This window comes from Rissa tridactyla, chromosome 8 (genome assembly GCF_028500815.1).
Source record: "Rissa tridactyla isolate bRisTri1 chromosome 8, bRisTri1.patW.cur.20221130, whole genome shotgun sequence".
Taxonomy (NCBI): domain Eukaryota; kingdom Metazoa; phylum Chordata; class Aves; order Charadriiformes; family Laridae; genus Rissa; species Rissa tridactyla.
Window position 1 is genome coordinate 27,217,301 of NC_071473.1, and position 20,664 is coordinate 27,237,964.

At 43.1% G+C, this 20,664-nt stretch overlaps 1 protein-coding gene across 2 annotated transcripts; it reads right to left on the minus strand.

The window, feature by feature from the left end:
- Positions 1–1,230: 1,230 nt before the first annotated feature.
- RNF2 (ring finger protein 2) lies at positions 1,231–19,365 on the minus strand. 2 transcript variants are annotated; one of them, XM_054213335.1, is made up of 7 exons: positions 19,229–19,365; positions 8,760–8,848; positions 8,239–8,399; positions 6,830–7,045; positions 5,780–6,052; positions 4,495–4,666; positions 1,231–3,556 (listed from the first exon to the last, which is right to left on the minus strand). In XM_054213335.1, the coding sequence occupies exons 2-7, from the start codon at positions 8,844–8,846 to the stop codon at positions 3,455–3,457; spliced, it is 1,011 nt and encodes a 336-aa protein (XP_054069310.1). In that variant the 5' UTR covers positions 8,847–8,848; positions 19,229–19,365; the 3' UTR covers positions 1,231–3,454. The 2 variants fall into 2 exon arrangements, with proteins under 2 accessions (XP_054069310.1, XP_054069311.1); XM_054213336.1 differs by having other exon boundaries at positions 19,154–19,241.
- Between the last annotated feature and the right edge of the window lie 1,299 nt (positions 19,366–20,664).

Below are 20,664 nucleotides of genomic sequence, written 5' to 3' on the forward strand. Positions count from 1 at the left end.
TAAGAGAAGAATATGATTATTCTTATATATCCGTCTCTGAAACACCACAGTAAGAGTATTAATTGCTTCTCTCTTGTTGAGTGCCAACCAGGAGTAACATGACTGATACACTCCTGGGTATGCAAAACACCCTCAGCTCCTCTCAGGCCAGGATTAAGTTACTGCCTCTTTTACCATCTTAAATTCAGGACTGCTTTCGTACCAAGTTATTTTCATTCTGTCCGAATTAAAAAAAGAGGAGACCACTATTGAGATAACTGCACTTCAGCAGTCATACAGCAACAAACTCTAAGTTGCCTTCTAAAATTTAGTGCTCATAGTTCTTTTCCAAAGATAACTTGGGATCAAATCAGAAAGATAAATGCAAGTAGAAAGGAAAGTTAGTGTTCCCCGGTTCTGAGCTCAGTATTTATTTTTAAAGTGGAGAGCCTGTTAAAAGGTTTTGTTTGCAGATAACATGCTGCTCAGTGCAGTGTTAGTGTAAGGGGGGTGGAATCAGTCATGAAGTCAGTTAACTGGAGCAAAAGAGAGTGTTCCAATTACACTAAAGTGTAAGAAAAAAAAGTACACTAAAGAAAGTTCAACTGAAGCCTGTTGGGGAAATACTTTTGATGACTCTTAGGGCTGCTCCTGAATAACAGCAGGTATTGTGCATCTTTTCAATTCAAACAGGCTGCTCTGTGGTGTTCAGTTGTGCACAAGAAGGGGTGGGGAAACTCAAATTTGGGCTTGTCCATACAATTTGTTGCTTTCCCCTCTGTCGGAGGGGCAGAAGGAACTACAAGCTGGGACAAGGAGTGTTGCCTGTTGTACATGACCAACAGAACGGGGGTTTGTAACTCAGGCCTGTGGGGATTCTCTTTCTGTTCAGTAGCGGTCTATTTTTAGGGCTGAGCGATGCTGTACCACCAAGCCGAGCCGATCCTTGGCGTAGTACTTTGCCAGGCACTCTCTGCCTCTACGGCTGATAGCACACCTTCAATACCCAACAACAAATCTTCATTGGGTCAAGCTGCTGCGAGTGCCTTGTGTCTACAGAAAATCAGAACTGCTCAACTGCTGGAACCATTAAAGTACTGAAATCAGTGTTGTGGTATCAGCTGATCAGCATCTTGGAGAGGACAAACACCTGCTTAGAACAGCACAAAAACTGTCCAAAGGCTTTCTTTTATGAATTGTAAGAGGAAGCAGCACTGCACTTTCCAATAGGTCATTGATAACACTTTGGCTTTTATTGAGTGTTACTATAGTTGGACACTAGAGCTTAGTTGTACCTAACACACATGTACTTTAAAAATAATATGGCTTTAAAAGGTGGAAGAGTAAAGTCATTTTGAAAATAAAATAGTTTATAGCACTAAAGAGTCACAGTGCAATCAATGGTTTAATCAAACAACTACATTATATAGATAATATTTAAGGAACATAAATATTCAGTCAATTCACTACAACATGAAAATAAAAGCTTCACATTCTCCCACGCTTTTTAAGGAACTGGGGGACAAAGTGACAGATTGCTCCTAGACAGACCCCTCAGCCTCACTAACACCTCTCGCGTAAGGGCCTGGCCCTTACCTTTGCTATCACAAGGGGAAGGGAAGCTGCAGCTAGTCTAGAAGTTCACCCATAAATTTTAAAGCATTTATAATCGCCACTCCCCTGCCCCCGAGATTCTATTCAGTGGACATGCACTACTAGTCTATACAATGCAACATTTCACCAAAGTCACAAGTAACACACTTCCTTTAAAACTGCCCCCTCTGTGTTCTGTGGGGCCTGAAAACTTCTGTTTCCTGTCACAGAAAAAAAAAGTCTTTCCAGTTAAGAGAAAATAAATTAAGTTACTTAAAGAAGCCTGTGCAGTTTTGACATGGGGCTAAAGCTGAGCTGAAACAGCAGTGGGAATGGACACATATTTACAAGTGCGAGGCTTGAGAGACAGAAGCAATGGAAAGGTGGTAATTCCTCCCCAAGCACCTGAATCCTTGTGTACCACGTGCCAAAACCAGTCTTGGCCATGGGCAAGACAAACCATACGATTTAAAGTATAACACTTCTCAACTACCGATCTGCAACACTTTTTGCTTCCAGCTTCAGGTGCAAAGGGGTGAAGGCTCCATCAGCAAGTCTTACAGCAAAGGGAAGCTCATGGCAACATCACTTCCCTTAAGACAGACTGCTAATAGGTAATTAACCTCCACTAAGTGATGGCAAGGTCCAGAGCAGGGATGAGGAGTTTGACATGCAAATGAACAGCAGCTACTGGACTTCACCCAACAGCCTACTGGCAAGTTCTAAAACTTGAACCTAAATTTAAGACACTAAATGGTAAACTTGTCAAGTACTAAAATTGTCTTCCAAAGTGCTAAGCCACATTTGTTAAAGCTATGGAAAAAAAAATTTAAAAAAATCTTGGAGCAGCTTCTGGTTTTGAAGTCCTCCTTGCTCAAACTGACACCCAAATTAGCTCACAGCTGGGGCAGCACACATTCCATAAAGCAAAGCATTTTGATGTTGCATTATGTCCGTGTGCTGGAATTTCTGGGATTTGCTTTAAAAAAAAAAAAAAGTTTTCAGGACAGTTCTTTAGAGAACATCCTGATACATTCATAATAAAAACCTGTTTTATACAGGGACCAGAGCAGGGCTGTACAACTTCCAGATTTTCTTCAGTTGAGCTTGTGAGGCTGAGGTAACACTGCAGCAGGGGCCAGAGGGGAAGCTGCAGGGCACACCGCGATTGGCAGGTTCTACATGTGAAAGAGTGAGGGGTTTACGTTGTTTGGGGTTTTCTTGACTGAAATTCATTGAAAAGCAAACCCATCTCTTGAATCCCCTTGCACTGAAGTATTAAGCCCAGTAAACAGCAAGGTTTTAAGGTGTCAGTTTTCTCAGTACAGCTCTATTTGTTCCCAAGACAATGACTAATAAATCTTTTCTAGGGAATGAGATGAGCTCTAGCTGCAATACTCTTGGAAATAAGTTCTCTACCCATCTTTTATATGGATAACCATTAGCAAATTACAACATTTAACACATTCCTTGGCATATGTTACTATTGAATAGACTGACTTAGCCATCCAATGCTCAATACTTCACAGAGGCTACTGTAACTGTGTCAAATGTATTAGAAATCCAGATTTACCTGGACAAAATTAAGACATTCCAAACCGGAACACTCATTCAGTTATCATGCATTAGAAACAAAAAAGCATGGCAAACACTGGAATGCACTGGACTAGGTCATTTAGTCTCCTAGGGAAAAACCAAAAACCCAAACCAAAGACTAAATTAAATACAACCCAGAATACTGTCTAATCATATTAATAAGTATACGGAGAGAGCCTGAAGGCATCATGTGTATCATCCATGAAGATAATGGTGGTGCCTTCTTGTAATATTAAAGAATTCATAGCTATAAAAAGAGAGTCCCATCTCAGTTTTCCAGCACAGCTTATTTGTGTTCCTTTGTTGGTGCGTAGTACAGTTCCATAGGTTTGTTCACTTTCCAGTACTTCTCGCTGACCAGTTCCAAGGAGAATGACCCATTTAATACCTAGAAGAGAACACCCAAACAGAAATGAAAAGAATCTGATGGCTTGCCTGGGTGGTACTTGTAGGAACAGACTACTTAAATCAGAGGAATCCACTGACTTCAAGAAGTCACTGATAACGTGGAATGAGTTATTAGCGAACCACTCGGCATCAAAAAGCAGCAGTGCCAGCTGTTCTGAACTGCCGAGCTCACTGAAACAGCACCAAAACCACTTTTGCAATGTGAATTAGTTCTAAGTAAAGTGGACTTCTGTTTTCCTCTCTGTAAAGAGAGGGAGTAGTAAATGTGTATTTAAAGCAGAAGCATCCTGCTTTTGTCTAAGAGACAATCTGTGGTGATGTTTGAAAGCTGTTTGAAATAGATTCTTATTTCAAAGTGACTGCCTATCTCTTAGCCAGAAGACTTTATTCAGATAAACGCCCAAGTGTAAGACCAGGCTCAGAGTTCAACCTAACTGTGATGTTGCCTTGTTGTTGTACCTGTGTATTCTGAAGTCAGCACCTGAGATTCTTCCCTAAGCGTACTTGGCTGCTCCGTAGCAGAGAATTAGAAGCCTACACAGAAGGGGAGAAACGCTACCTCACAATAGAGGCTTCCTTGGTGCTAGCACTATCTGCTCCTCCAACAAGATTCTCAGATAAAGTAATATTTTTCCTCTTTGATTCTAACTGTAAAATAATGACATAAGTCAGCTAGCGGTTGCTGGCATCGCTGGATTTTTCCCAAGTAATTTATATGTCTCCTTTTCTATTAACCAAGCTTTTGCTGTGCACATTTTGCCACAAAGGAACTAATCTGCTTCTAAATAAACAACTTGTTGCTATGAATTTTATCCCTAAGCCAACTCAGGAAGAGTCCAGCTGAGTGGATTTTTAATCAAATCTTTATCAAAGATGTCTTGATGATCAGTTTTGCTCTTAGACAGAACTTCCACTTACAGTGAACTGCCCATTGGCCGTAGCAATGTAAATGGTGTACTGCTTCTCGCTGGCTGTGTCGAGGTTCATCTGGTTTGATTCTCCTTTGCTACGAAGCTCCTCCAAAGCCAATCTCACAGCCAGGTACTTGGACAAGTGATCGACGGTGGCATTGCCTGAGGTCTTGATGTATCTGCAACAACCACCACAACGATAATCAAAGACACTTGAGTTGCAGGCATGGGAAAAAGACATCAGGAACACCCCCAACTATTAAGCATAGCATGTGAAAAGACATGTGAAAGATAGTTCACAAAGAATAATATTAATTGCTTACATGCAAGCAGCTTACCAAATTATATTGTTCCCAAGTGTCCTTACATCTTTGTGACACTTCCCCCACAAGCCCTCCTGCTCTTTGTAGAGGGAAGACAGCACTGTCCTGTCACCTGCTCGCAACGAGAAACCTAAGAACAGGGTGTCGAGGGGTTTCGAGAACTACTCACGACTGCTGAAATCTTCTACACAGAGGTGGAGTCTGAAGTGCCAGGACAGAAAGCTGTAAGGTGCAAGAGCTGTACACGTGACACTGCACCTCATAAAGTTACTCTGCCTTATTGTCTCACTATCCGTTCTCACTTTAATTCTTCACACGAGACTGCAAATGCTGCAGAAGCCTCTCCCAGAAGCTCAGCTTTCTCTTTGCCTTTTAGAACAGCCCCCAGAACTCCCCTGCAATCCCAAACCAAAAAGACAAGCTGGCTGAAACTTATAATATATTTATAGGCACTACAGAGAGATGTCTCATCGGGAGAGAAAGCCAGGAAGAGATCTGAGGAAACGCCACGAAATTGCTCATTGCTGTGATCCAGAACTTGCAGTCTATGCTTGTACTGGATTGTGAAAAAAAATGCCAGGAAAAACTTCCAGCCTCCAACTCCCGCTGACACAAAGCTGCTCCAAAAAATGCTGACACTTATGCAAGGTTTATTTATTCCCAAGGAATCTTATAATAAGTAGAAAGGGGCTGATATACCATCATCTTAGTACCTACTGTGAACTACAGTGCTAGAAACCCTTAAAAAACATCTTCATTTGTGATCAAAGGCTTCAAACAGATTCCTACTGTATTCTTCATGAGAGTTGAGCAGTACCATCTACCTGACTTGCAATGGAAAGGGGCAAAGAGTGCATATGGGAAACAGGATGTGGTATGACTGAAGTAAATCGATTTTAGAAAGCGCCAAGGAGTGGTAGAAGAGAAAAGTCACAGCAGAATACATGAGGAGGACTGGAAGACATTTACCTCGTCTGTGCGCTGTCATCATTCTCCATGAGGGTCGGGTGAGGCCTGAAGACTAATTCGATTTCACTAGCACCATCCATGACGGGGTCTATTGCCACAGTTGTGTTGTTATTGTCCAGTTCTAGCCCAGAATCATCCGAGGTTTTGGTCCTCTTGTTGCTGGGCCCCGCTTCCTGATTGCTGTGCGTTGAGGCATTGCTGCAGTGTGAGCTGTCACCATTGTCTTCTGCTCCGCTGCCATTCTCAATCTGCTGTTTCTTGCCCCTCTGTAGCCTGACCAGAAACCAGGAGGAATGGATGCGGATTAGCATTCGGAATTCACCCAATGTATAGGCCCACACCGCTTGTACAACTCCTCCCACTCTCTGTCATGCCAGAAATAACACACATGCATGCACAAGCACTAAACTAAACGTTTCAGAGATATTTAAAAAAAATTTTTTTAAAAATTCATTTTTTCTTATAAAAAGACACTCAGAGACGAGGCGACGGATTTTTTCCTATCCCTCAAACACCTTTGAGACACATTTTAAGATCATTTTTAACTTCATACAGTTCATTTCCACGCAACTTCAGACCATTATTTTCATCTAAATATGAATCCACGTGATGAAAAATATAAATCACACCGTGCTTCACTACAACAAAGCTTAGGGCCTCTTTCCCAGTTGATTATCTCAGGTTTAAATGCACACCCAGAATTTCAATACCGCATAAACATATATTCCAGCCTTGTGAATTAAGTCACAACTAAAACTTAAATTCTGGCATTATATGCAGCTATTTGGATGTAATGGTAATATGTTAGTACAGGATTCATTGTATTACAGTTAATTATCAGAGACATGATGGCCATAATTTGGTAAATCTAAACTGAAATCTGTCTGCAGGGACTGATACAAAGGTTTCTATTAGTAGACAAAAGGTTAAAAATTATTTCGGCAGACTTCAGAGGAGAGAAGAGGCGTCTCAAGGTGTACAGGGAGTGAGGACAGAGGGTGTATTTTCAGCGTTGAGGTTACATGTGGACAAATAACGGGGATTACGTACCTGTTCATAGCCTGAATCTTTAATCCCTCCTCAATGCTGTGACTTAAAGCTTGCTGGTTGTTGTGCTTGCTGATTCTGGCGAGCACCCTCTCCTGATGAGCTTCGTATTCATCTCGGCTTGGATAAATTTTACTGATGAGAGCATCAAAATTGGGATCTGGTCTCAGTGATCTCTTTGAAACTAGCTTTTTACGACAGGTGGGACACTCTTTGTTGCTGGATATGAAGAAGGAGGAACAAAACAATACTGACTCTGGCAAGAACAAAAGTCTGCCCTAATGCCACAATTCTTAGTCAAAGTGCTCACTAATACTCAATATTTATAGTAAATCTGGAATGGGGCTTCTATCTATCTTCTATTTAGTTCCAGATATTTAAACAAAACCCCCAAACATGTATCTCCCTGCTTCATTTTTTTTTTAAAGTATGTTTTAGCAAACTGTATTTAGATTGAAGAGTTCAGAGAGTTCCACTCCACTTTAATCTTCTGGCTTGATTTTCACCTAGAAAAAAATCTGCATGTCTAGCAGAAATTATATTAAGGCATAGTCTTTCTAGCACTCCCAGGACAAAACAAAGATTAAGGAACCTATTATATAGTTCAAGCACTAATTACCGGGAAAACTAAACCAGTTTTGTCCTTCTTACCATTTTGTTCTCATTTAACTAAAAGTTAACAAGTTCACACAATTTTTTTTCCTGTAAGAGGAAGAGGTTTCAATAGCTGAAACACTGGCGTCTTTACCTCTGATAGTTTTCTTGGTTCTCTCTAATGTATTTTTACTAATTACTCATCAGAATTTCCACAGGCACAGCAAATTAAGCGGGACCTCTGAACACAGGTAACTGCCATTATCAGAAAAAGATACATCATTGACTTAATTGCTGTTGGTTACCTCAGAATTCTGTTGCTTTTGGGAAAACATGGACTTGTAATTGAAGAATACAACCAAAATTATTTGTACTTTAGCACAAGTTGTTTCAGTAGTGAAGCCTGGAAGTAGGACTACTGCTGAAAGGCCACACGATTTGCAATTTATTATTAGGAAAAGGAAGAAGAAGGGAAACGAGACGCATTTTTGTAAGTAATGTAGTATAGTTTTGTTTTGCTGTTACTGGATCTAAAAGAAAAAAAGAAAAATGGGAAAAAGAAGAGAAAAGGGGTTTTCAACTCCTTGCAAAAAATGAAGTTATGGCATGATTTTTCATACAAGGAAAAAGGCCAGCTCTGCTCTGCCGCTGATGGCTGAACACAAAAGAATGAAATATGAAAGGTGGGCCACGCGTTCAGAAACTTGCAGTGCAGAGGCACGCAACCATTCCACAACACCACCCAGGGCTTAAAGGATTTCCTTGATCACATTTTCATCTAAAGTGAATCCCTCTTCCCTGCAATAATGTGTACATACCCACTCCTGAGGGCTGTAATGATGCAGTCAGCACAGAAGCGATGCAAACATTCTTTCGTCGTCATTGTGTTCTTCAACATATCCAGACAGATGGGACACATCAGTTCACTGTGCAGGCTCCTCGGTGACACCACTATTTCCAAGCCATCAGTGATCGCTTCCTAGCGTGGGATAAAGTAAAAGGTCTTTAGTGGAATTCAACTTCCTCACGGAGATTGCATGTTTTACTAGTCTTTTAGAGGAAACACAGTAAAAAGACAAAATGAGACACATACACAACCGCATCAAACACACCACTAAAGAAAAGAATGAAAGAGAGAAAGATCAAACATCTTTTTTTTTTTTTTTAATATGATGAGAAACGGATTTTTTAGTGAGGAATTTTAAAAAAAAAATTCTATAATTTAGAATAGGCAGTTAAGACTCATAAAGGAAAAACAAAATCTTAAACATCGAGTTTCAAGTTCTAGAAAGTATTAAAGCAGCCGTGCCATAGAGGACAGCTCTTTAGCACGTATTACCTGAGGCGTTCGTTGCAATTCATACAGACTGAGCTCCCACGTTTTGCTCAAAGGTTGCGTCCCATTCGTCTGCACGGCTTGAGACATGGCTGGGAAATAAAAGAGAGAAAGTTGGATGCTCAGGAACAGGACCAGCTCCCTGTCCCGAGCAAGTGAGGCGGCCCCGGGTCTGTACAGACACCACGGTCTTTGTGCCGACACGGCAGAAGTACGGGGTGAACACTTGTACATCCCCATAGCAGGCTCCGCTGCATTACACAGGGATAATCCCAGGCTCCGTACACTCCAGAGGAACCGAGGGAGTCAGCCAGCTGTGAACACGCTGCAAAAAGCAATTAAGGTTGTTAAACAAAAGTGACACAGAACTGAAGGCCATAAAGCTTTGGCCGGGTGGTGCAAAAGCTGCAAATGCCACCTGATGCGGAAAATGTTAATAAACCATCCACTGACAAACACGGAAACGGGTCAAGTAGGATCTGCTTGCTAACCGAGTGGAAGGGCAGAGTTATGCACGCACCCAGAAAACTAGCTAAACGCGGCCACTGGAAGCATGCTATAGTGCCTTTCTTTTTCCTCCTGAAAATCCAGCGCTAAGGGTTTCCAATTGGGAGTTTAGAGAATACTGAGAGATCAAGTTACACCCAGGCACTGGGTAATCTCACTCAAGAGCTGCGGTTCTCCTCTGCAATCCTGCTGGGCGTTGGTGGACGTGCACCTGATCTGCAACAGCATTTTTGGGGGGGTGAGGGGTGGTGAGGTGGTGGTGGGGTGTGAGTCAAAAGTTTTTAAGTTTCAGAAACACAAAATACACACAGTATCAGGGTTTCGCTCATTTTTTGTATCAGTAGTGGCAGATGGGCATTCCTGGAAATGGACAGGGCTAAAAATAACTGCACTCAACAGAATGATGCACCCATCAAAATTTGGGGATTATTGTACGAGGTGAGACAAAATTACTACCCATGATCACTGCAGACATGTGAAAGAAAGTCAGGTCAAAACGACAGAAGAAAATGATGTTTCTGAACAGAAAATACTTTCACACGAGGGGAAAGAGGACAATCCTCCCCATTGCTCCAAAACCCTCTGTCTTGAAGCAGGAAAACTTATCCCAGACTGTGCGATGTGTTTAAAAATAAAATGTAACCATATAAGAGGCAAGATCACAGTTGCAGACATTTCTACTAGGTGGAAAAAGCAGAAGGGCTCTCTTCATTACTTTTATCACTTTTTTAAAAACCTAGGCTTGTATTTCCAGACCTTTCAAATCAGCAGCCAAATGTAGAGTCTATCGGCACCTACCAGGTACGTTATAATCCAATTTCCAATTCATCAAGTTCTGTATGAAAAGGGTCAGCCTCTCTGGAGAACAAGGTTACTTTATAAGCTTTAATTAATTGTTGAGAGAAAAGCAAGAGAAGCAGTGCAGAAAACATTATTATATCTACTTTTACCCAGGCACAGAAATCAGAGTTTTCTCACCTTATGAAAAAAGGGGGAGGGGACAAAACAACCTGACGTAAAACGGCCACATCCACTATTATGTCTAATAAGTAATAACGGTCTGAAGAGGCAACAAAAGAAATAATTAGGATATGACAGACCATCAACTCCAATTTTTACTATATAAATATTGTGCCCTAAAATTCAGTTTACTTGGCATAAGAGACATGTTCCTCTGTGTGGATCAGAAAAGTAAGATGTCCAGTTAGGACCTTACCTCCCTGTTAAGTGACCAGTTGCCACAACCCCGCTGCAGCCTTTCAGCTCCCAGTCTGGCCAAGAACCGGACCATCCCATCAGGATTCTGGGGATTTTATTTAAGTTATTCGGAGATATGAATTTAATGACAGTATTAAGCGTACTAGGGAAGTGTACTAGTAGGAAAGAAAGGAAAGAGTATTTCTTTGTATTCTAATTTCCACTATTATTTAAGGTAATTCCAGGCATACGGGAAGCCAAGTCCTTTGGGGTAAGGATTTTTCTTATGTGTTGTTGCCAGTCGGTTGTTCTAACAGTCCCCCAACATTATTATTCTGCGTCTGCGCTGGATACTACTCTTCAGTGCTTTTAAAGCTGACACATAAAATTATCTATCATTTCAACTACTGAGAGAAAGTTGTGAAGCTGCTAATCATCCACACCCTTCCCAAAATCTGCTGAAGCGCACAGACTGTGGGAGATTAAGACAACTAAATCCCAGTAATTCCAGCCTCTCTTAAGCGAAAAGCCTGCTCCCAACATCACACAGCTCCATCACAGCAAAGAACCTGTCTGAGCAGCCCCATAGCAAAGAGATCATCGCATGCACAAGTCACATCTTGCCTAAACTCGTGTGCTTACACTTGCTAACACAGAACTGCAGCTCTCCGGGTGCCAGACCGTCAGCAAACCTCTCAATCTGGAGAACAAGTGTATTAACGCTCTCATTTATATTGCATCCTTGCCTACAAGCCCGAGGCCACGCTGCAGAAGACACGGTACAAGTGTCGTGATAAATAATTGACCAGCTTTATTCTAAAGGCTTCTAATCTGAGATGCTGAGTGCTTCATTCTCACCCTAAGGTCTGCAGTAAAAGCACTTTCACCTTTTAAGAGGAAAAATACCGGCCTTAAAGCGAAAAGCTGGAGAGATACACATACTCCATTTTATGACTAGCAAACACCTCCTCTCCTCTAGTATGTACAAAGCTGAAATCTGTAGAAACATGGTAAATTCAAACACGTGGAGCCCCCTGCCAAGAAAAAAAAAAATTAAAAAAAAAAATCCCATTACACCACCGCATGGAGCTTCTAATCTGCTAGATGATGAACAAATAAGCCTCCTTAGTTTTCTTCCCTGTTCCCCTACCATTTCCAGATCTGTATTGGGCCTGAGTGTTGACTGAAACGTTTTGATCAATTATATCAATATAGCCCCACCATGGCTGAGATATAATAAAACCAGAAAACTAACATTAAAACAAAACACAAATTTTACTTTCAGATGGGCACATCCAACTCCCACTGGACATCAGATAAATGATCGATGGGCACAATGAAGAAGTTACTAATAATTATTTGTACATACATGAGTGCCAGATGTTCCCCACACTCAAGGTTGTGCCAAGTTCTACATTTAAAGTACAAATCCAACCTGTTCTATATGAAAAAATAACATATTCTCCTTTTCTTTATAGTATTGTGTCACCAGAATGTGTATTAGAAGTTATAAGTAAGCATTTCTACAGGCTGCTTGAAAGCACCTAATGTTTCAGACAGTTTGGCAGATTCTCTCATTTGGCACTTAAAATTGAGTCTAGATTTCTCAAAATGTGAAGCTCATTGAAATCCATTGTAAAGGTCACACTAGAAAGATTCACATTTTTTAGTCTTATCCCATTACTTTCAATAACAAAGCTTTTCATCTAGAAGACACTCGACTACATGAGAAGTTACTTTATGGCACTCAACACTGGAAGTACATAAAAATGAGGGAACCTGTGTTTATTCCCAAAGCAAGTATTAGAAAGCTCTGCATTTTCAGATGGTCAAACTGATAAATTCAAAGTTTGTCGGTCTATAAAGAGCAGTTAGCAAAGAGAGACAACCTCATTTCTGCCCTAGAGCGCTACAAGCAAGGAGGGGAAAAAAAAGGAAAAAAAAGGTTGTATAATTAATTCAAGACCACAGACTCAAAACCATCCCAAAGCAGCCAATAGAACCGAGGAATGCAGAGAAACCTGAGGCAGTGGCACAGTTTAACAGCCTCAGCAGTGGGTAACGCTACAGACATTTTCCCAACATGATTGTCCCTCTCCATCACACTAGTTCTGAGTTTTTAGATTTCCTGATAACTAGTCCCAAGCTTCCATTTTCCACAACCTGCCCCATAAATCTAATAGGCACTTTTCTTCATCATAGAAAAAAAAACAACAATCCTTCCTTGAAACCCAAGTACCACCACCTGATGTTGTAATTAAGGAACAGCCAGCAGGCTACGGACAGATGACATCTGACAGAGGGGGGAAAAAGATACTACTACTGGCATTTCTGCAACACACTACCTTGCTAGCGCTTGGGCTTTTACAGTCTCTTCACTGTAGTTATTCTCCTAAGGAAGAAAGTGGTTTTGCCTGGTGCCTCGAGATGCGGCATCTTCCAGTTAATTGCCATTCACCATTTACTGGACCTGAAATGAAGCGCTGCGGGGAGTGTGGCAGCATTTCCACTCTGGCCCTCGAGCTGCTCGTCCTGCCCTTTAGAAACAGTGCTGTGACCTCACACAAACCATCTGCCACACACATGTACACCTAGGGAAGAATCCAATCAATCTAGCCCTAACAGAAGTGACCAGAGAGAGAGAATCTTCCCATTTTAGATATCAAAAGCATTAAGAAAAAAAATAATATCAAATTAAACTTTTGATCATACTCAAGGCTCTTTTCTCCCAGTGTTAAGAAGAGTCATGTACTTTTGGACATGACAGAAGTATGTGATTTTAAGTTGGTGCTCGTCTGTACATTTATAGCAGTAAAGTATAATAGCCTATAAGCACTGTATGCCCATGTACATTGCTCTTACGTAGCTGATGCTCCAATTTGAGTTTTATTCTAATGAGTTCTGTTCCCTGCTAGGGGTATCACCAGCCTTTTCACTGAGGTCAGTAACCTCAGTCCTTAGTGTTCAACTTTTATTTACAGTTCCATATCATACCCTCCCAGACATCTCCTGAGCTACAAAAATGGTAATACATGAAATTATCACATTTGCAGAGAGCACTCTATATATCATGTTAGCTGCCTCCAGGTAGTCCAGAATTCACCCATCTTCCTCTAGCTGTCATACCTCTAAATGTGCAAACTCATCACATTCCAAACCCAGCATATTCCTAAACTAAAAAGCTTAGATTTTTTCCCTCTCGGAGGGATTAAGTAGAAAAATTTTGAGGTTTTGGTACAAAAGAAAAAGCAAACATTGCCCACTGTTCTAATGCAACAGGAAGTAAAATTATTTTAATCATTACAGCTAAAAAATCCTGGTACTTACCTTTTCACACAATATATATTTTGTCCAAAGTGAGTACTAAAATATGATACAACAGTAGCACCTCCTGCCAGGAGTAAAAACAAACCTGTTAGAGGAACAGTACCTTTTCACTCCTCATGTGGGCAAACAAATCAGACAAACGCTTGACTTAAAATTTGCCAAAGACCTTTGCCAACAATTCCTATGAAAAGGAAAACAGCCATTACCAAGCCATGATTTAGCGCTGTGAAGTACCAATATTAAGCAGAACTCTGGGGGGGTGTGAGTAGGATTGCCATTTTCTCTGTTATTTGTTAAATTTTATGTAAAGTTTCTCATATTGTGAAGCATGCTACTGTAGTTCTTAATAAAGTTCTTAAGCTCTTAGAGTTAAATCAACCTTAGACTTCAGAATTAACAACCAACTGTGAAGGAGAAAAGCAAAAATGCCTTCCTAAAATCCTGCCTAAAATTCATTGCAGTGCTGGATCAGATCAGAGGAGGAGGGATAAGAGATTGAGAATTTGTGGGAGTAAACAAAAGTAAACCTTCAAACTCCAGAAAAGTTGAATCTGTCACAACAACTAAACACATACAAACAGGCTGGGAATAATACATATTGCCTTAGGATATTTTTAATCAGACTTATTTTTTTTTTTTTGGTCCCTTTTTTAAATTAATTGTCTAGTAGCATGTTTAGAGTGCACTGCACCTCACAGTGTGCAGTAAAAGACCACGTTTACGTGGATGTGACTGTCTGAAAATACCCCATGCCCTGCTACTGTGGAGTGTACCCCCTTGCCACTGAATTACGCTTCACAACCAGTGCTTTGTTTTTACAGTAATTTCTTACCCTGGTACATTTTTTTGAGGAGAACCAATTTCTTGCTGTCTCCCTGACAGCATAGCTGAAATAACAGCTGCAGAAAGCAAGAACTGACCACTCTAATCAATAAGGTTAAGTTTGATGATTTCAGCAACCCTGTTGCTAGCCTTTTAGTTTGTTGTACGTTTTAACAGGAATCCTATGAACGTACTTGCTCTCCAAACCAAATGATCTTTCCCATCTCCACAAATGCTGTTACTAATTCAGCAGCAAAGGTTAAGTCTCTAGAAAACTAATCTTCTACTTTGAGTTTTTACACTGGGAACGTGGAGAAATGCAGTCCTTGACTGATAACTGTGCTGGTAGAAATCACTTACATAGCTACAGTTACATCAGGAAAACAAAAAAAAAACCAAAACACCACAGCACAGCTGTTTGTTACCCAACAGCTCAGCACTTTTGATGGTGATAATGAAACACACTGCTTCAATTTCACCTTCAGGACTTTGCAGTTTTAATACAACACTCTGCTCACCCAGATAAAAAACTCCTGACAGAGGTATGTGTAGTCAAAGCTTTCATGTTCCTTCCTGACAGTTGTGGTGGTGTCAGGCACTGTGATCATCAAAACTTGCACTCTGTTCCACTGGGAAGGATACCTTCAATAGGATCTTAATAAACAGGAGCTACAGAGCTAATATATTGCTTCCTTAGTCCATGTGTTAAGAGCACTCTTCAGGGCTGTACCTGCTGCTCCCCCCACTGCAGACCAGCTCACTCACCACCCAGTTGCCGAGACAGCATAAAACTGAAGGCACGTTGAAATTAGCAGGCTGGACCCTGAACTGCAATCCTTTAGGAGCCAGCACAGATCTGCTTCCACTTCCACTGGGAAACCAGCATGGGTTTGTTATGTTTCATTGCACCAGCAGAAAAAATGAAAGCCTGCTCATTGGCTCCTTGGACTTCTGCTCTGGCTGCTTTGTTACAGTGCTATTGGATCCAAGATGCTTCTAAACAAATTTTAAGAAACATCATAGAAGCTCAAGCCAAATATACTGTACATCAGGTGTACTGCTCTCCCCAGGCAACTGTGATTGCATTAAGTGAGACACTTTGTTATTCTTCCCTTCAGCATACCTACCATCCATCACATTTATTAATATAAATGGCAGTAAGCAGTAGTATTCTAATGAGTTTATATTGTGGGAGAAATTCTGAGACTATCAGATCAAGACATACGCTTGGGTTTCAGTTTTTCCAGAGCTATGTTAGCCACAAAAATTTCTCACCTGCTTACCAGTTATCATAGTGGACCTAGCTACAACCAATAGCGATATAAATTTCTTAATGAGAACAAATGACAGCTTGGTTATTAATAAACAGGAAATAAACTCCCCCACAACACTTGCGAGACAAAAAGAAAGATTCAAGTCATCGTATGCATGATTGACTTAGTAGCTACAATAAATATATAGAAAAAAAATTGTTAATTTGGCAACCAGACAGCTTTCGTCTAAAGCTGGGTGACAGCTAACAACAATTTGTGTTCTAAGGAGTCTCTGTCAGATAAAACTGTATATTTTGTAAACTACTGCAGGAGCAATACTTACACAGTTTAAACCTGGTAATCATCCAAAATAGTTTAATGTTATCCCTGAGTGGTAAAGAGTAAAGAATGGATTAGGTTTTTAATTAGCTAGCGGCATACTACTGCTAACTCCCAGCTGTTCACAAGAGAGCTCCACGATCCAGAAGTGGGGGGAAGGCAGACAGGGATAATTCCTAAAATATTTCTCCACTGCAACAAGTCTAAACAGGTCCATAATACGGAACGCTGCTTATTCCTCAGAAAATTAAGAATTTAAGGTCAGCTACAAAGGCCAGTTATTTTCATCAACAAGCAGAACCAAGGTTAAACTCAATAACATCCCTTTTCCAATCTCTTTCCTCTCTGTTTGCATTATTATTAAACTGCTGATCTATTCAGTAAAATATAGGTAATGGGTATTTAAGCAAAAAAAAAAAAAAAATTAAAAAAAATAAAATTGAAGGAATCCCTTTACTCTGATGCTTCTTTCATACATGTTCTTTGAAATTGTGCTTCAGTAAGAGTAGACCCAGTGCTCCTTCTAAGAAAAATACAACTGAACAGTTGTAGACTTAAGTCTAATTTTTCAGGCTCCCTTTTCCCCATGCCTTCCCCCCCCCCCCCGCATCCTTTTTATTAAGCAAAGAGAAATATTTAAAGGAAGCCAAAGAAATCAACATACCCCAACATCTATTTCACATATAAGACTGATGGCTTTCCTGCAGGTGCCAAACGTATTTCTGTTTCATGATAATACAGCCCTGAAAATGCCAGAATTCTGCTCTAACCACCCAAGATGCCCAACCAAGTCTTAAACTCAATGTATTACCATGTATCACTCTTAAAACACAAAGTGTCATTGACAAAGGGAGCCTGATGCAATTTATTGCACTGGGATTGCGTATTATTTCAACTCTACAACATGCCCGGCAGTGCTTTTCTTGGCAGCTGCAGTAGGGCTGGTGTGTTTCAAAGGTTTGAAGCCAAAGGTCAATACTTTGGCCACTGAAGAAATTAAAAAAAAAAATCCAATGCAAAATCTATGTCCTATTATTATTATGAAGCTGAATGCAGAAAATAATAAGGCATTTATTAAACATTGCAAATAACAATTTGTGGTGTCAATAAGGTCTAAAGATGTTCGAAACTTATTTAAGTATCACTGAAGTGATACAGAGTCAGATCTAGCCACAAAGCTTGTTACCTGACACTGTAGCTCATGCTATTATCTGCCCAGTGAAAATTCCTCCCGTCTCCAGACAATTAGCAAAGCTAATCCCTCCAACAAGTATATCTTTTAATGCGAAACATACTACTTATCAATACCTGCTACTGTGAGAGTAAGTGCCTCTGTCTTAGCTGACAAGTTGAATGCCAGCTCTGAGCTTGACAAGATGTATAAAAATGTCAAATTATCTCATTACAAAAGTTTTTAATGAAAACATAGATGAATACAAATGAGAGCACCTCTGCAGGGAACTCCTATGAAAAATCGAATCTTTGTCACTGGATGAATGACATATTTGATTAAAGAATTTTCCCCAAGCAAAAATAATTTCACCCGCACACCAGTCATGTTTTTTCAAATGCAAGCAATTTCCTTTAATCCTTAAAAGCCTGCGTGCAATGCATAGTTATTACACAGAGCTATAACCACTTCCAAACAGGACTGGATTATGATTTATCATACTGGAAATCATCTTTCTCCACTAGCCGTCCTCTGGATTTCTATGGAATTAGGCACTTGATACAATTATTTTCCATAGAAGATGGTCTGAAAAGCAAATAGCTTAACAAAAATCCTAAGAAGAACACTGCTCAGAGTGTTTGTTTCACATATACGCTATGCCACGGGGTGGGTCCAAGGAAGCCAAATTATTTTGAAGAGCCAGCTATCACAGAGTATAAAAGTTGGCAAGAAACAGGTGCTAAATTCACATCAGAAGTGATGAGAGCGAGTGTGAAGGGAGGAGACACAGCTACAGCTCCCAACGCAGTGTCTTTCTCCAACTGATGCCCTGCTGGGAATGATGACATTTTCACAAGAGCAGTCAGGTCGTTCCCAGTATCAGTTTATCAGCATCATGCCTTGCAGGTACTGTTCAGCACGGTGATGCGCACAGGCTTTAAAAGAAACAAAAGACTCGGAATGCAGTGCAATAAATCATATTGAGTACTGTATTTCAAGCAGGGGCAATTTATAACAACAACAATAATGGCTCGTGACTCCGTTAATCAGCTCTCCCTTCCCAAGGAAGGCATTTGGCAATGCCTCGCTCTCTGGGTCGGTGTTACGGTATGCGGTTGTGGTATGGAGCTGTGTGAGGTACCTCTCCCTACAGCTTCCAGAGTGTGCGTGTGCGTGAACACGTATGTGTGTGTGTGTATATATATATATATGTCCCCGCACCTTAGGGCTCCGCGGCCACACGCCGCTCTGCCGGGGCCGCCTCGGGGCTTGCGGAGCTCCCGGCAGCACCGCCGAACGCACCAGGCTCGGGGGAGACGAAGGGGACCGGGCACCTGCCGCGGCCCCAGCAGCCCCCCCAGCATACGGGGCCGGTAAGCGGGGGGCGAGCAGTCGCGGCCCGGGGGTGGGGTGGGGTGGGGGGCGGGGGGAGCGCCTGACAGAAACTCAGGGCGAGCACACCCACCTGCGCCGCGACTGCCCGGCCGGGGCCGGGGGAGCCTGGCCGCGGCTCCTCCCCGGACAGTCCCCCAGCCTGGGGGGAGCCCACTGTGGGACACCCCCCGCCATGGCAATTACATCAGGAAGGCATAGCCCCTCCTCTGCTCACCCCACACCAAGGTCGGGCACCGCGCCCAGCACCAGACGCCCCACCGGGACACCACCGGCCGCAGCCGGCGACTCCGCACCCTCCCCTACCCCACTAGGAGGAGGGACCCGGCGGTGGCGATCGCGACCGCAGCTGCAGCCGCCCCGGCCCCCGCCCGCCACCCTGCGCTCACCGCCCGCCGGGCACCCGTCTCAGGCCGCCGCACCGCTCGCTCGCTCGCTCGCTCCCTCCCGTCACCGTCTCTCACCGGCAAAGAAGCCGCAGCCCCAGCAGCACAATATGGCGAGCAGCAGCCTCCGCAATGGAGCTCGGGAAATAGAGGGGAGTTACATATTCATGGCCGGGGCTGGGCAGGGGGAGCGCGGATGGGGCTGCCGAAACCGGGCCGCCCAGCGCCCTCCTCCCCCTCCCTCCCCGCCGGCGTTCGGCGGTGGCTGGGGGCCGCTCGCTCCTTTCCCCGCCTTCCCCACACCTCCGCTGCGGCCGCCCGGCCCCCCACTCCCCGCCGCCTGTCAGCGCCGCGCTCCCACTCCCCTTCTCCCTCCGGGCGATGCGGCACCCAGCCCGGCGGGGCTCCCCGCCGCTGCCGCCCTCCTTTACCTCAGCCCCGCGGGTCCTGCTCTCCCGCCCCACGGCCCCTCTCCATGAACGGCCCGCCCCGGCGCGAAGCCCTCTAGCCAGCCGCGGCCCCCTGCCCTGAACCGGCGCCGCAGGCCTGGAGCGACGCCAGCCGCCAGCGGTGTCGCCCGGCGGGAGGGGACTGGGGCCGGGGGGCGGGCGGGCGGGCGCCCTCCCTGAGGTAAAGCCACGGTGGGCGAGCAGTGCGATCTCCTATTTTCCCCTCAGCGCTGCCGAGTAGGGGGTGGGGGCGGCGGGGCTGAGCCTCCCGCAGCCCCGGTGCCCGCCCGGGAGCTGGCGGGTCGGCGTGAGGCGGTGCGGGTACCTCCGTGAGGAGAGAGGCCGGCGGGATGGCGGCGGTGTCCTCGCTGAAGCCCAGACTGACACCGAGCGGTCGCTGGTGTCTCATCCCGAGGTGAAGTGATGGAGTGAGGTGATTAAATTGTCTTTGGGCAAGAGTAGGTCTGCCAGGCGCAGGACACAGTGGGCCAAATGCATGGCCTACAGCTGGCCTTTGCTGGGCTTTCCTCCCTGAATGTGCCTTCTAAATTCCACGGCTCTTGGCCATTCTTCCTCTCGTCCGCCTTTCTGGAGAGAGGAACGTGCCTGCCATTTTGTAGGCCGTGAGACAAAGCCAGGCCCCCAGGTAGGACTGAACTGTAAGGCATCAAGCCCAATGTAATGGCATGCTGCCATCTTCACGCCCCTCAACAAAGGGCTGGAAACTGAAGTAAGACTCTTGTGTTGCTTGTATTTAAGATACAAAAATGCACATTAGACGCTTTTAAGCATCTCAAACCCGCTCTGCAGTTGTAACGTGAAATAAGCATTTGTCTTCTGGTGTCTGCGTTTTAATGTTTGTTAAATTAAGACAGTTTTTATGAGCTTTGGGTCTTCAGTGGTGCCTTTATTGGTCTTGTCATTAACTGTTTTATAGCAAAAGCAAAGCAGTACGCTTAGCGTAATTAAATCTAGTGCGTGTAAAAAGTGAATGGAGATCACCTTGTGCGATGTAAATTTGAATTAATACTTCAGTCTTTAATGATGCAGCAACATCATTTAAGA

Bases quoted from the DNA above. Each gene is read 5' to 3' on its own strand.
- RNF2 (XM_054213335.1), bottom strand. From the start codon at position 8,846: ATGTCTCAAGCCGTGCAGACGAATGGGACGCAACCTTTGAGCAAAACG. The intron at 6,053-6,829 runs GTACGTAATCCC...GTTTCTGGTCAG, and splicing joins AAGATTCAGGCTATGAACAG to GCTACAGAGGGGCAAGAAAC. The intron at 3,557-4,494 runs GTAAGTGGAAGT...GTTCTCTTCTAG, and splicing joins CGGCCAATGGGCAGTTCACT to GTATTAAATGGGTCATTCTC.